Here is a 16,705-nt window from a genome sequence, read left to right as displayed (position 1 = left end):
GTGAAGCCCAGCGCAAACTGGAGGAACAACACCTCATCTTCCGACTAGGCACTTTACAGCCTTCCGGACTGAATATTGGATTCAACAACTTTAGGTCTTGACCTCCCTCCTCCATCCCCACCCCCTTTCTGTTTCTTCCCCCTTCCTTTTGTTCTTTCCAATAAATTATATAGATTTTTCTTTTCCCACCTATTTCCATTATTTTTAAATATTTTAAAATCTTTTCTGCTCCCCCCACCCCCACTAGAGCTATACCTTGATTGCCCTACCATCCATTCTTAATTAGCACATTTATTTAGATAATATCACCAACTTTAACACCTATGTGTTCTTTTGTTCTGTTGTCTGTGACATTTTTTGATGATCTGCTTCTATCACTGCTTGTTTGTCCCTACAACCACACCACCCCCCTCTACTTCTCTCCCCCCACCCAAACCCCCCCCCCCCCCCCCCCACCAACCCACCCCACACACACGCACACACCTTAAACCAGCTTATATTTCACCCCTTTCTTGGATTCACTCAGTTCTGTCGAAGGGTCATGAGGACTCGAAACGTCAACTCTTCTTCTCCCCCGATGCTGCCGACCTGCTGAGTTTTTCCAGGTAATTCTGTTTTTGTTATGGTTGAATCTGCTTCTGTGAAGTTGTTTAAAGTTTCTGGGATATCTTCCCTCTCGACCTACCTCTCTAGTACAAAATCAACAATCATCTTTGAAGCAAGGCAGTAATAGGTTTTTGGCGCCCTCCAGAGAGGCATTGTATACATATGGAGTCACTGTTTCTACTTCATGGTGGTTCCCACAAGATGTTTTCACATGTGGTATTGGTTCTGCTCGACAATATAGATACTTCACAGTATCTGACTATTGAGTTTGGTTCATACTTAGTGGATGTTCACCATGCAAAGAGCCATTAACATTTGATTATTTGGAATTTTATGTCACTTCTGCTGTAATGTTGATGATGCCTACAAATGTGCAAGTGCAGAGAAGCTTGCAAGTACACTACAACTGCGTAGTGATTCTGATGAGTTGCCTGTAAAATTCAGGCTGTCATAAAGCTTGGTATAATTATACATTACCACCTGAATTTTGTGACAGGATGCATCCTTCCCAAGGAATTATTTCATGAACTAGTTACTTCATGATGTTGTCAAATTAAAAGCACTTTGGAGTTTCTTATGATATTGTATCTAACTGTAAAAAATGGACAGTATTCTCATTGGCATCCAGGCTGTGATACAGTATTTTATATTTGATTTCTTCAATATTTCTTCTTTTACTTTGGTCAACATTGAGCTCTTGCTTATCAGTGGGAATACTGGTTTCTGAAAGCTGAGGTAGAAGTTTCCGAGTCCTGCAGGAAATCCCTTTTGGGCCATCTCAGGAATGTGTGCGCTTGTGGATCTGTTTAGAAATAATCAGGTGAATAAATTGGCTGAAGATTACTAAAAGCGCGCCATGATAAGAATATTAGCCCACTTGGTAAATGGCACCAATGATAGAGCTTATGAAAGGACTCGTTTAAAATGGGGTTCAGAATTGCTTGTGGTTAACCCATAGTGGGAAGATTAGAATCTGAAGTCAGTTTCTTCAGCCATAGATAATGAGATGATAATGCTGGAATTACTTTACAGTTGAAGGCAGAACGCCATGCTCGTGAAGAGGAAGAACTCCGAGCCAGTGAAAACTTAATCCAGAAGATATTGGCAGAGGAGAAGGAGCAACTAATTTATAAAGAACAGCAGAGGAAGGAAGTGGATGAACAATTAAAAAGAGATGAAAAACTAGCTAAAATGCTGAGTGAGGAGGCGGTGAGTCACTATCAACTGATAACTTTGGATGCTTTCAAGATATAAGCTGATGAGCCTCAATTAATTCTGTGCTTTTTCATTAAGCTAAAGGAACACAATATTGCTTAAGAAAGATAGTTGATTTATAAACGCCTGCATAATGTATTTTAAGATTTCTCTTCAGAACTTTTGCAGGGAGCCATCAACCTTTGCTATAAATTTCTGGCATGCTCACAGAGTACAGATTTGCTGCAAGTATTTAGAAGGGAACTGGACAAATTTGTGGGTATGGTTAATATTGTGGCTTTCAAAAGATAGGAGTTTTGATCACATTTCAGGGGATTGGAGTGGAATTTACCAGGATGTTTTTCCCTCTTAATACTGGCCTAATTTTTAAAAAATATAATTTTTTTGTATCTCCCAGGAAAAGATATGGCTGCTGATTGGGGTTCATGGTGCTTAATTGCACTGACTGTATGGCCTGCTGCTCTTTTCCAAGATACAAAAATAAGAGTGAATGCATTGATTAAAAACAGGAAACCTGCAAACGAAGTGACTGTCCAGTGTGATTTTCATTTAAAATTTTGACTTTTGGCAGAATTCCAGCTTAAATTTTTTTAGGGTCAGAGCTTGTGTTAGTTGCACTGCTGCAACTCAGTCAATAACATTTTTGTCAATTTGCCCTTGGTCAATGTCAGTTACAATTTTTGAATATCTAAATATTTTATCTCCCATTCCTCTCATCGTTTAAAGTATTGCCAGTTAAATCTCTCATAACTCCCTACTTCAGTCCCTCCAAATTATTGGATTTCCCTCCCTACCAAAAAAGCTCTAACCAAAGTCACAAAAAACACTGTGTGACAGTGGCTGCATGGCGTTACCATGCACAGTCAACCCTACCATCCTCCTCCATCTAATCCATGTATAGTGGAAAATTTCTTCCAATGGTATCGCTTATCTCTGCAACATCGCCTTGGGACTTCCCCAACATCCATCCTTGGCCCCTTCCTGTTCCTCATCTACATGCTTTGGCTTGGCATTAATAACCACAAATGTGGGGTCAGCTTTCATATATTACCTGACATTCAACTTTCCCCCTTCACTTCTCTGGACCCCCACTTCCTCTACTGTCAGTCAACTTCAGCCTGATGTAGTGATTATGTTCCTGGACTCTAGAAGACCCAGACTAGTAATCCAGCAAATGAGTTCACTTCCACCATGATAGTTTAAGAATTGGAATTCAGTTTATATAAAAAAGAAAACTAACCAAAAAGCTGCTATCAGTAAAAGTAACCATGAAGCTGTCAGGTTGCTTTCAAAATAACTTGTTCAATATGTCCTTTAGCGGAGGAAATCTGCCATCCTTAGAAGGTCTGTCTGTGTGAAATTCCAGTCAACACACATGCAACATGATTGTGAAGTTTCCTAGCATTCGTTCAATTGTATCAAATTGCTGCTACAACTGCAGCGGTTCAAGCAGGCTGCCCACCATTACCTTCTCAGGACAACTTGGGACAGACAAATGCTGGTGTTGCCAGTGATGCCCACACCCTGTGAAAAGTTTTTTTTTAAAAGGTCTTGGATGACATGCAGTTTTTGACAATTAAACATTGTGAAGACTGAACCATCATCTTTAGCCCCAGCCACAAACCCTACACCTGCCCTAATGACTCCAAGTCCTCCCTGGCCACCATTTCAGGCTCAACTACACTATTCATAGTCTGTCCTATTTAACCCGAGTTTCAATTTCCATATTCTTTCCATCAGAAGGACTACTTCCACTGCTAACCCTCAGCTGGTCAAGCCATGCTACCCATATGCTATTCTGTACTGGCAACTCCTCAATATTTCCCCTGTTTATTGCATGGTTTCCCTGGTCACTTAAGGCCTCCAGTTGTTACTTTTCATAGTTTAATCCCTCCATGGCCTCTTCATTTCCATAACTTTCTGCAGCTTTGCAACCTAATTCCAGAGTTCCACTTTTGACCCACAGGTCTTGTGTATGCCTTCCACTGGCAGCTCTGTCTTTAGCTGCCTAAACCTTGTATCCTAAAAGTCCCATTTTAAACAACTGTCACTCTGACCAGGACACTGGGGATAACTCTTCTCTTCCAAATATTGCAATGAGCCTTTTATATACATCTGAGACAGCAGTTCAGGCCTCTGTTTAACAGCTTATTCAAAAAACTGCTCTCCATCAGTATTGCACTGAGTACCATCCCAGATTTTTGTGCTTGAATTTCTGGAGTGGTCCTTGAACCCACAATCTTTTGACTCCAAGATGAAAGTGCTACCAACTGAGCCACGGTTGACAATACTTGAAGATAACTAATTTTCAGGATTAAGGGGGGAAGACAGCTCTTTCAAAGAGCTGGCACAGGTACAGCAAACTGAATACCCCCTTCTAAATTCTAAGATACCATGGTTCAAATATTGCTTATGCTCTGCAACTGGAATGTGTCATTCTCTGTGGTAGTGGACTGGATACTCAGTCTTCCAAAATTATGCAAATTTTGGGCAAATTGGTGATTTTAAATACCCAAGAAAGAGTAATAGGATTAGTGAAAAATATATATTTTTCAATGTCCCTTGACACACAGTAAAGATGCAGCTTGCTTTCTCATTAAACTTATAATGTCTGAACTGTCATAAACACAATCAAAACTTAAAGTCCCTTTGGTAATCTGTCTCACTTAAAATGCTGACAGCCCTGTTTGTTGACTGTCAAATTCTCTCCCTGACTGCCCACTGAAAACTGGTGCTAGCTAAGGCCTGCCAATATAATAATGTAACATGGAGACTCCAACGACAAACTGTCCATCCCAGGGCTCCAGGTTGTGATCGATGAGGATTGATTGTCAGCAGTTGTATTCACAGTTCTTGATACAAAATTCCTTCAAATAGTTGCAGCTATATCTCTTGCAAGGTTGATCTTGAGATGCTCTGTTTGAACCAGTATATAATTGTTTCAAATGGTAAACTAAAGGCTAATATGTTGAGTAAATTTCATTTACAACCTCCAGAGCTGTCTGCCTTGGTTCTTAATGTGACATGAATCTGGACATATTTTATGACATAAAAACAAAAAACTGCGGATGCTGGAAATCCAAAACAAAAACAGAATTACTTGGAAAAACTCAGCAGATCTGGCAGCATCGGTGGAGAAGAAAAGAGTTGACGTTTCGAGTCCTCATGACCCTTCAACAGAACTGAAGTTCTATTGAAGGGTCATGAGGACTCGAAACGTCAACTCTTCTTCTCCGCCAATATTTTATGACATAATCAACTTTGATCTTCAAGAAATGTGGCCAGCTGAAAATCTAATTCTGCAATAGGTCAATGAATTTGAATGGATACAATTGTAGTGAGCTATATAAATAAATAGAAAAGTATTTATTCCCACGAAAAGTAATGAAATCCAGTGCGTACCTGTAAATATTTTTGTACTATTGTATTTCCTTTATAAATATCTGTTTTCTTTGCAGAATTCAGTATCCAAGACTTTTCCAGAAAACTTGAACATTCGTCCAAGACGGACTGCCTCAAAATCCAATTGTTCATCAGTCAGCAGGGGAATCAAATTGACTACACACAGTCCCAGCCATACAGGAGATATACAGAAGTAAGTAGAGCTACAAAGGGGATCCTGAACCCAACTACATGTGGGTCATTGAAGGGATCATTCTTCCTCGTTCTTGTATCTTCTACATAAAGCAAGAGTAGAGCTGGATTGTGAAAGAGCCAAATTACTAGAGGTACCATCCCTTTTAAGATGTAACTTTCTGTTTCATAAGTGTTTTCCCATATTTTTATTTTGATCAAATGAGTGTTATTAGTAGTTTGTTTCGTTATTTATAAGTGATGTCCAAACCTCTTGGATTGTGTAAAATGTTCAGGTCATGGCAGGTGCAGTGCAAAGTATCTTTGCTTAACCTTCTCCAACATAGACTTTGTAAATTTGATTTGGCTTCTGAGCACAGTATGATTAGGAAAGACCTAGGATGTGGGATGCCAAATCTGCCACAATTAAGTTTAGGAATAAGATGGATGGTTGAACATCAACAGAGAAGACTGCTACTTCTTTGGGCTCCACTTTATTTTGCTTGACAAAAGTAGTGGACACAAAGAAGACAGTGCTATCAGATACAGAATTCTCTTTATATCTATAGCTAAGAATTTACAACAGCTTGCATTTATATGGTGCCTTTCAATATAGAAAATAGTATCAAGGCTTCATAGAATTGCAATCAGATAAAAATCTATGCCAAGACATAGAAGGAAATAAAAACAGAAAATGTTGGAAATACTCAGCATGTTAAGGCAGCATCTGTGGAGAGAAACAATTAACGTTTCAGATCGATGACCTTTCATCAGACCTAGGAAAAGTTAGACATGTAATATGTTTTGAACAAGGGATGGGTGGGACAAGGGCAAAAGGAAGGTCTATGATGGGGTGGAAGTCAGGAGATTGAATGACAGAAGAATTAATCTTCCAGCAGTCAAGGGCAATGGTGATAGGGCAAAAAAATAAACAAAAGATGTGCATAGAGCTGTTGTGCTGCTGACTGAAAGAAAGAAAACTGAGACAAGCAAAGACAAGGAAACAAAATGGAGTAGATAATGGTCTGAAATTGTTGAACTCAATATTGAGTCTGGAAGGCTGTAAAGAGCCTAATCAAAAGATGAGGTGTTGTTCCTTTAGTTTACGTTGAACTTCACTGAAACATTGCAGTAGGCTGAGGACAGAGATGTCAGTTTGAGCGCAAGTTGGAGAATTAAAATGACCGGCCACTGGAAGCTATGGGTCATGCTTGCAGACTGAATGGAGGTGTTCCACAAAGCGGTCACTCAACCTGCATTTGATCTCCCCTGTGTAGAGGAGATCATGTTTTGAGCAATGAATACAGTACACTCGATTGAATGAAGCACATATAAATTGCTGTTTGACTTGGAAGGAGTGCTTGGGCCTTGGGCGGTGAGTTGGAGAGATGGAAGGAAATAGATGGGGGTTGGGTGGATAATAAATCTTGGACATAGAAATGGCATTTAAGGAAGGCCTTAAAGGAGGAAAGAGAGGCAAAGCGGTTTACGAAGGGTATTCCAGAGCTTATTGTCTGGAAGCCTGAAGACGTGAATGTCACTGGTGTGTTGAAAGGAGTTGGAGTTGCACAAAAGGTCAGAATTTGAGGAGAGCAAATATGTAGGCTGGAGAAGGTTAAATATGGAGGAGCGAGGCCATGGAGGTATTTAAAACATAATTTTTCAATTGGAGGACGGAGTGAGGGCTGGCTGGGTGAGGACATGTGCAATTGGGAGCCAGTGTAGGTCAGTGAGTAGCGAGGTGACATGAGCAGAGGATTGGATACAAGCTACAGTGAATAGGAACTTTCAGAGGATAGATGTTGGTCAGGAGATCTCTTGGAATAGCCAAGCCTATAGGTGACAAAAATATATATGCAGATTTCAGCAACAGCTGTACTGAGGTGGGTAATGCCTTGGAGGTAGAAGTAAACCATCTTTGTGATGGGGGAAAATATGGACTTGGGGAAACTTGGGGTGAAAAAAGATGCCATGGTGTGAGCAATCATCTTCACCCAGAGACTGGCCAGGGAGTGGGAGGACGGAATGAAAGACAAGGGTATGAGGTTTGTGACAATGGCCAAAGGTGATGTTGGTCTTGACAATGTTTAACTGGAGAAAATTTGCCTCAACTAGCACTGCATGTTGGTCAAGCGTAAGGAATGGTAAAGGGCTAGAGCGAGAGGAAGAGGTGTGGGGAGGTATAGTCGATGCCATCAGTTTACATGTGGAGCCAGCCTCTGTGGCTTTGGATGATGTGGCCATATGGCAGCCTATAAATGAGGAAGAAGAGGAGGCATCAAGGGTAGATCTTTGGACTCCTGAGACAATTTTTTTTAATCCGCTCTTCGGTTGTGAATGTTGCTGGCAAAGTTAACATTTAATGGCCATATTTGTCATTGAGAAGGCGGTGGTGAGCTGCCACCTTGACCTGCAGCCCACATGGGTAGGTACACCCACAATGATTTTAGGGAGGGAGCTTCAGGATTTTGACAGTGAAGGAAAGACGATATTGTCCCAAGTCAGGATGGTGTGTGCCTTGGGGAACTTGCAGGTGGTGGTCCCATGTACTTGCTATCCTTGTCCTTCTAGGTGGTAGAAGTTCAGAATGTGCTGTCAAAAGAGTGTTGGCGGAGTTGTTACAGTGCATCTGGTACTCATTGCTGTCAGTGTGCTTCCATGGTGGATGGGGTACTGATCAAGTGGGCTGGTTTCTGCTGGGTGGTGTTAAGTTTCTTGACTGCTATGATCTTGAGGGTGACCATTAACTTTTAAAAAGAGACTAAAAGTCCCATGGTCCCAGTTATTAACTAAAATAAGTTACGCCAAAGGGGAGATGGTGGCATAGTGGTAATGTCACTGAACTGGTAATCCAGAGGCCCAGGCTAATGCTGTAGGGACATGGGTTCAACTCCCACCTTAGCAGCTGGTGGAATTTAAATTCAGTTAATAAAATCTGAAATATAAAGCCAGACAGGTGGATGTTGAGGCTGGTGGATATAGCACTAATCAAGTGGTCTTTATCCTGGATCATGTTGAACTTTTCGAGTGTTGTTGGAGCTGCAACAATCCTGGCAAGTGGAAAGTATTCCATCACACTCATGACTCACATGTCGTAGATGGTGGAAAGGCTTTAATGAGTCAGGTGAGCTGCTCATTACAACACCCAGCCTCTGACTTGCTCTGGTGGCCATGTCATTCATGTGATTAATTCAGTTGAGTTTTTAAGTCAATGGTGACCCCAGAATGTTCATGGTGAGAGACTCAGCCATGATAATACCGTTGAATGTCATTGGGAAGTGGTTAAACTTTCTCTTGTCAGAGATGGTCATTGCCTGGCACTGAACAAAGATAAACCCAAGATGTGCACCTGGTGTTGTGACTAAATCTGGTTTCAGTTGACCAAAAATTAGTTGGAATTGATTTTTTTTTAAATTACAATATTGACTTCCAGAGTGTGACCTCAAAGCTCATGAAAACAAACAATTGTTTTTATTTTAATTAATTTGTCCAGCTGAATGGATTGCCCTTGCTTGATTCCACTCTTAGCTTCCCTGTTGTAGCAATGGCTTCTTCTCCTGCCCCAGCACATTTACCCTCGAGGCCCCCAAGGTTCTATACATGGCCCTTGTTTATTCCTCACTCCCATGCGGTTTCTACCCCTTAGCTCACATGGCATCAGGTTCCATTGTCAGACATCCTACTTTTTACCTCTCCACCGCCTCTCTCGACTGTTCCATTGCCTCTGTTTTGTTGGACTACTTGTCCAATGTCCAGTACTGGATAACAGAGACCCAATTAAACATTGGCAAGACCAAGACCATCAACTTCAATTCCTGACACAAACTTCACTCACGCACCATCGATTCCATCCCACTCTTGATGGTTGTCTTGGGTTGAAGTAGACTGTTCACTACATTGGTGTGCTATTTGACCCAGAGCTGAAAATTTGATGTTTTCACCCTGATACTTCTTTACCTATATTGGGTCTGATTTTCCCCTAAATGCCCTATTTAAAATTCTCATCCTCATGTTCAAATCCCTTCATAGTGTCACCCATCCTTACCTCTAATCTCCACAAGCTATACAACCCTTGGATCTTTGCGCATTTCCAATTTGGCAGCTATGCTGAATAGGCCCTTAGCTCGGAATCCTTCTCAAACCACTCTACCTCCTCATTCCTTTAGCCATACCTACTTTTTTAACCAAGCTTTTACTCGACACCCCCCCATCCCCCTTCCCTGCCCAACAACTCCTTTGACTTGTCATTGATTTTTGTAATTTTACTTCTGTGTAATGTCTGGAATGTTTACCTACATTAAAGGTACTGTATAAATGCAAGATCGTATGATTCAACACAGAAGGCTGCCATTTGACCCATCCTGCCTGTCCCAGCTCCTCGGTAGAGCTTTCCATTTAGTTCTACAGCACTTTCAGTCATCTATCCTTTCCCCTTTGTAGGATGCTATTCAATCTGCTTCTATAATCCTTTCAGACAGTACATTCCAGCCCATCATAACTTGCTATGTTTTAAAACAAAGCGTTTGTTGCCTCTGATTCTTTTGCCAATCACCTTAAACCTGTGTCCTCTAGTTGGTGACTCTTTTGTCACTGGAAACAGCTCCTCTTTATTTACGATTTTGAACACGTTTTTTAAAAAAAAGAGCAACAACTTCTGCCATGTTAGCATGGCTCGGTTGGTAGCACAGAAGGTTGTGAGTTCAAGTCCTGTCCCTGGACCACCTGAGCGCAGCCATCTAGGCTGAAGCTCCATTGCAGTACTGAGGGAGTCCGGCACTGTTCGAAGGTGCCATCTTTTGGATGAAATGTTAAACTGAAACCTCGTCTGCCCATTCAGGTGAATGGAAAAGATCCTGTAGTACTATTTTGAAGAAGAGCAGGGGGAATTATCTCTAATATCCTGGTCAATTTTTAACCCTCAGCAACACCATAGACCATTATAACATTGCTGTTTGTGGAAGCTTGCTTTGTGTAAATTGGCTGCCACATTTCATATATTTTGAAGCGTTGTCGCTATTACAAAATATTTCATTGGCTGTAACCCACTTTGGGACATTCAGCAGTCATGAAAGGTCTTATATAAACGCAAGTCTTTTTCCTTTCTGCACATAACTGGTCCCTCTGGAAATCAAATTTTTAAAAAACGAAATGCTGGAAGCACTCAGCAAATCAGGCGTTACTTGTGGAAACGGAGCCAGAGTTACGGTATGGGTGTTTCAGACCCATTACTTTTTATCAGATGCAAAGCCATCAATCTGAAATTTCTCTTTCCACAGATGCTGCCAGACCTCCTGAACACTTCTAGCATTTTCTGTTTTTGCCTATTATCCCTAGTACCATTCTAGCAAATCTTTGTTGCGCCCTCTCCACGGCCTTAACGTACTTCCTAAATGCGGTGCCCAGAATTGAACGTGATATTCCAGCTAAGGCCTAACCAGCGTTTTATGAAGGTTCAGCATAACTGCTTTGTCATTGTACTTCCTGCCTCTCTAAGGATCCCAAATACCTTTTTTTAAAGCAGTCTTCTCAACTTGTCTTTTAACAGCTTCAAAGATTTTTGCACATGTACCCTTGTATCTCTTTGCTCTTGCACTCCTTTTTATAGGCGTTATAATAGGATTCTTGTACAGAATGAAGTTGCTTGTATCTGAAGTTTTCTGTTCTATGTAGAAACCACATTTTATTTGTTTCAAGAGGTCTTGCCTTCTGAAGTACCTTCTGCCGTTGTGTGAGATGTTTACACAGACTTTGATTCTGCTATAGGTTTACATTGCTGCCTTTTCTATAACTAATACTGTTATAGGACCAGCTTGATTTATTAGAAATGTTATTTAATTTTAACTTTCTTTGAAGGTACTTATCTCCCACCTCACGGAAGTATCAAGTAGTTGAAACTCCTAGACAGCGAAGTGATGCATCTGCTACAGTAAGTGTTTTGAGAAAATTTAGTTTAACATTTACATGCACGCAAAAGCTACACTGGATTTTAATTTAAGGGAAGGGGCAAACTCCCATATGAGATGTGGATCCTAAAATTGCAGTAGTTTTCCACTGTTACAAATTCAAGTCTGCTGCACTTGGGTCAGGCTATGGGTCCTGACAACATCCCAGCAATAGTAGTGAAGATTTGTGCTCCAGGACTAGCTGCCTCTTTAGCCAAGCTATTCCAGTACAGCTACAACACTGGCATACTGGCATTTAGCCTAGAATGCAGAAAATTGCCCAGTTAAGTCCTATCTATGGAAAACAGGGCAAAGTCAATCTGACCAATTACCGCCCATCAGTCTACTCTCTATCATCATCGTGTTATCAACATTGCTAACAAGTGGGCACTTACACAGCAATAACCTGCTCTCTGGTGCTCAGTTTGGTTCTGCCAAGGCCACTCAACTCCTGATCTCATCGTAGCCTTAATTCAAACATAGGCAAAGAGCTTGGGGAGAGTGACTGCCTTTGACATCAAGGCAGCATTTGACCAAGCAAAATTGAAGTCAATGGGAGGAAAACTCACCATTGGTTGGAGCCATACCGAGCACAAATAAAGGTGGTTGTTGGAGGTCAATCATCTCAGCCCCAGGACATTACTGCAGGAGTTCCTCAGGATAGTGTCCTAGGCCCAGTCATCTTCAGCTGCGTCATCAATGACCTTCCCTCCAAGACGAGATCAGAAGTGGGAATGTTCGTTGATGATTGCAGTATTCAATACCATTGATGACTCCTCAGATACTGAAACAGTCCATGCCCATGTGGGGAATATTCAGCTTGGGCTGATAAGTAGTGAGTAACATTTATGCCACATAAGTGCCAGGCAATGACCATCTTCAACAAGAGCAAATCTAACCATCTCCCCTTGATATTAAATGACATTACTATCGCTGAATCCCCTACCAGCAACATCCTGAGGGATGCCATTAGCCAGAAACTGAATTGACTATATGAATACTGTGGCTACAAGAGCAGAGGCTGAGAATTCTGGGGTAAGTAACTCACCACCTGACTCCACAAAGCCTGCCCACAAGGCACAAGAAGAGTTTGATGGGATACTCTCCACTTGCCAGGATGAGTGCAGCTCCAACAACACTCAAGAAGCTTGACACCTTCCAGGACAGCCAAAGCAGCCCACTTGATTGCTACCCCATCTATCAACTTCACTCCCCATATCTCCAACACACAGTGGCAGCAGTGTGTACCATCTACAAGATGCAGCAACTCTCTGAGCCTCTTTTGTCAAAACGTTCCAAAACTGCAACTTCTACCACGAGGAAGGTGAGGGCAGCAGACACTTTGGAGCACCACCACCTGCAAGTTCCCCTCCAATCCACAAACCATCCTGACTTGGAACTATATTGCTATTCCTTCACTGTCACTGGATAGTGTCCTGGAACTCCCTCCCTTATAGCACTGTAGGTGTACCTACACTAGGCTGAGTGTAGGGTTCAAGAGGGTATATTATCACCACAGTTTCAAGGGGTGTTAAGGATGAATAACAAATCCCATGAAAAAGTACAAAAATAAACTTTGTTGGATTTAGTGGATTCAGGCCTAAGCCCCCTACTATTTCAAGTTTGCTTGAATTGCCCACTAGCTACTTGAATGGCAGCAGGACCCTAGAGTGTAACAATTAAATTGTGTTATGATCTGAACAATATCTGACTTTTCAATAAATATTTCTTCAATCTCAATCAAGGTGGACCATGTAAAAACTCAGGCGATGTTTTTTTTTTCGTTTTGATTCAATTTATAAGCTGGTTTATTCCAAAGTTAACTGTAAATGGGAATGATCAGAATAGCTTAATTCAAATGGGTAGAAGTTATATTTACATTGTCTGCGGAAAAGGACAAGTGACGCTACCTGACATTTGGGGGCTAGCTTACTTAAACAAAGTAATCTCTGTATTCTGTCCTACCGCTCTGGAAGAAGTGCTCTGCAGCGTTTTATTAAACGGAGCTCCCTTCGCAAAAATTGGAGAGCCCTCCTGAGTTTCTGTGTTCTGTTCTCTTCATAGAACAGTCAGAAATAGATCAAAATCCTCCAAACACAGTGGGTACGAGGTGTATATTCCTTACAAAGACTTGCTACGGAATTTTTAAATGTCTAAGGCAATTAACTTCCACTTAGGCTAAAAGGTGGTTAATATACTGATTTTAGATTTGTATAGCATAGGGCTCTCCTAAGAAATGAATTCCTTTTAGAGGAATGTTTGACTTGAACCATGTTATAAAATACTTCTTATCTGGATCCTTTCTGTGAAAAAATAGTCAAAAATGTTAAAGAAATGATCACTTCCATGAGTGTAAAGAGGTGCCTGATTTTTCCCAATGGGTTTCCATCAAAGTTATAAGAGCCCCTTTGTTGGCAAAGTGCCTCAGAGGTAAATGGCGATTATGCTGAAACATTTATAGAAATGCCAGTAAACCTTCAAAGCAAAACTAAGCATAACTTCTAAGATGGTGCATCTTGCATTGTGCATGGTTAGGCAGTTGCCTGCTGGAGGATGGCAGAGTTGCTTTCGCAACAGGGAAGATTTCACACCCAAGTTCAAACCAGTAAGAGAAAAGTAGCTATGAGTGCAGCCATATAACCACATTTTTAAGCTTAAGGCCACCAGTTCTTGTAATCATGGGGAGTCAGTCCTGCAGTGCTGTAATTACAATCAGGCTTCCATAATACACAATGGAGCCAGTGAAACTGCCCCCGGATTGAAAAATAAAAGGAGACAAGAGTTGCTTTTCCTACATGGGAACAACAAAAATAGTGTAACAGTACTTCGAGTGCCTTCAACTCCATGCCCCAGCAGCAACATAATACTGTATCACTACTATTTCTTTCAGAAACATTATTTTATTGTTCATGGTAAACTTCAGATTAGGCGTGGAAATAAAACCAATGAGAATTCATTTGAATAGCAAAAAGATCGCTTGTGTGCAACTGCATTAAATGATGTACTCTATTCACTCTGAAGGCTTTTGAATGGTCTACAACCTTTTGAAGTTCTTTTGTGTTTTTATTCAGAACAGCAAATCTACTGATGCAGATGACATTTCAAACAGTGATTCAACTGAAGATATTTCTCCTTTTCATTATGAGGAGGAGCAAGAGCAAGTCTGCATTCCAGCTCAGCCAGAGCTAGCCCAATATATGGAAGGAACTCCCACTGCAACTATCACAGATTATCAGCAAGGAGGCAAGGAAGCTGGTGAGCACAGCCCAGGAGACGATGAAAATGAGATGGTGGGAGTTTGCAGTGGTTTATGGAAGGGCAGAGAGAGGTGTAAGGAAGATGTACCACTTACAGAATTGAAGTTAAATTCCATCAATAGTAATGGTGAAGATGAAGGTTTTTCATCTCTGCCAATTTTAGGTCATAAACTTGATTATGCACACAATAGTGCAAACATTTGTGATTTAGATAATATAGACTGTGCAACAAAACACACAGATGAGAACATTGCATTGAAACAAAAGCCAAGCCAAGATCAAGGCACTAAACACCAGATGTTGAACCAAACTCCCATTCAATTGAAAATGGTTGTGAAAAGGAAAACATGGAATTCCCCTGAAGCAGAGGGAGAAACTTGCTCAACTGTTAAAAAGAGAAAAATCTGTCCTAATGAACCCTGTGAAAGCATAGAACCTTCTTCTGGAATCTTCCATGAAGAGCAACACTCAGACTGGGAGAAAAAACAATCTGAAAAGCTCAGGATAGAAGAGCAGGACAGATTGTTAGCATTACGCATTCAGAGGAAACTTGACAAGGAGATGCTGACGGTTAACAGAAAGAGAGGATCACCTGACGAATATTTGCTTCGGACTAACAAATCACTTCCTGTAAATTGTAAGAAAAGGGTGTATGCTAAAAACCAAACCTCAGTGGGAACACAAAAGGGCAGTCAAACCTCCAGAAAGTCACCGAGATCACAGTCTAGGCGCTCTGCACTGGGTAACAAGCAAAGAGTGCTCACAGATTCTTCATTTACCACAAGCAAACGGGGAAGCAGAATCTGGCAGCACCCAGCAGACCAAGTTAAAAGTCAAAGAACCCTTCATCAGGGGCCACTTAATTGTATGGATGCCAACTCTGCAGCATTGATTCCTTTCAATGAACTGAGAAACAGTAAAAAACAACAAACTATCATTGAAATGTTCCAGAAAAATGGTACTAACTAACAAACTTGTGCCAAAACTCAGCCACTGTTCCGATTGCCAGTAATTTTATTCATTTGTTGAATGTGGCTTTCACACTTCTGTCAAGTTTAGATTCCCTCACTGACTTCAATTCTATGCCAAACTTTTTGTTTGCATTAATGCAGTTATCCAACATTCTGAAGCTTCTCTGTAGACTGTCTAGAGCTTCAAATCCCCATTAAATTCATTGGAACAGTGCTTTTTGTTAAGAACGTTGCAAGTTGTGAAATTGAGATTGTGATACTTGAAAGCTAGTGTAATTGTAATTTTTCTCCATAAACATCAGAAATGTATAAGGCTTTAGGATTCCAAATTCCTTTTAAACAAAGTAGTGCATCTTCAGGGCACTGCAATAGGAAGAGGAGAACTTGCTGCATTAGTGCAATGGTTTACCTATGCCTGGCTTCATTGCGGTTTAACACATTTGTGATTTGTTTCATGAAGTAAATTTGATTATTCTAAAAGTTGGGAGTCCAATCTTCCATTTCATCACTAAACATACATCCCATTGTTCAGTATTCTGTTGTTCAATACTTCATATTTGTATTATACTTCATTGTTTAAAACAAGCTGACATTTATATTGTGTCTCCACCTGTACCACTCTGCATGGGCTTGATGCTATGTAAATATTTGTTTTTGGAATGGTTTAAAATAGTTTGAATAATAAAAGAGAGAAAAATTGTGGAAATCATAAGTCAAATCAGAGCTGCTGCAATTACACAACTTCAGGGAAGAGGACAGATTAACATTAATCCAGGGTCTGAACCAGAAGAGAGTAGAACTAAAACAGCAGAAGGGAAGAAGGGAAAATGATAATACCCAAACAGATTTGATGTTCTTTTTTGAAAAAGCGAGAACTCGGTGAAAATTCAGGTGGAGTTAATAGGCTGTGGATACAAGTAATGCTGCAGAGATTTGAACATGCAATTGAAGCTAATTTCAGTTGAGTACAGAGCAAATGTTGCATTCTGAGGTGCTATCTTTTGACTTAGACATTAATACTAAAGCTGTGTCCATTTGCTCAAGTGGACAGGATGCACAAGGTACAAATGTTTGGAGTGAAATGGTGAGTAGTTGGCTCTTTGTCAGCCAGCAATCAGAGAGAGAATATGAGGGCACTGGT

The 16,705-nt window shown here is 40.8% G+C and overlaps 1 protein-coding gene across 2 annotated transcripts in view; it reads left to right on the top strand.

The window, feature by feature from the left end:
* LOC121274567 (E3 ubiquitin-protein ligase rnf168-like) overlaps positions 1-16,266 on the top strand; it is a 43,452-nt gene extending 27,186 nt beyond the window's left edge. The window contains exons 1-5 of one of the 2 annotated variants that reach the window (XM_041181908.1): positions 1,258-1,426; positions 1,639-1,815; positions 5,280-5,416; positions 11,248-11,320; positions 14,408-16,266. In XM_041181908.1, the coding sequence (XP_041037842.1) occupies positions 1,391-1,426; positions 1,639-1,815; positions 5,280-5,416; positions 11,248-11,320; positions 14,408-15,562 (1,578 nt within the window). In that variant the 5' untranslated portion in view covers positions 1,258-1,390 and the 3' untranslated portion in view covers positions 15,563-16,266. Of the gene's footprint in view, positions 1-1,257; positions 1,427-1,638; positions 1,816-5,279; positions 5,417-11,247; positions 11,321-14,407 lie in introns of those variants that run through there. The other variant, XM_041181905.1, reaches the window with a different exon arrangement.
* The last annotated feature ends 439 nt before the right edge of the window (positions 16,267-16,705 follow it).

This window comes from Carcharodon carcharias, chromosome 2 (assembly GCF_017639515.1).
Source record: "Carcharodon carcharias isolate sCarCar2 chromosome 2, sCarCar2.pri, whole genome shotgun sequence".
Taxonomy (NCBI): Eukaryota; Metazoa; Chordata; class Chondrichthyes; order Lamniformes; family Lamnidae; genus Carcharodon; species Carcharodon carcharias.
This window is presented reverse-complemented; position numbering and strand designations above follow the sequence as displayed.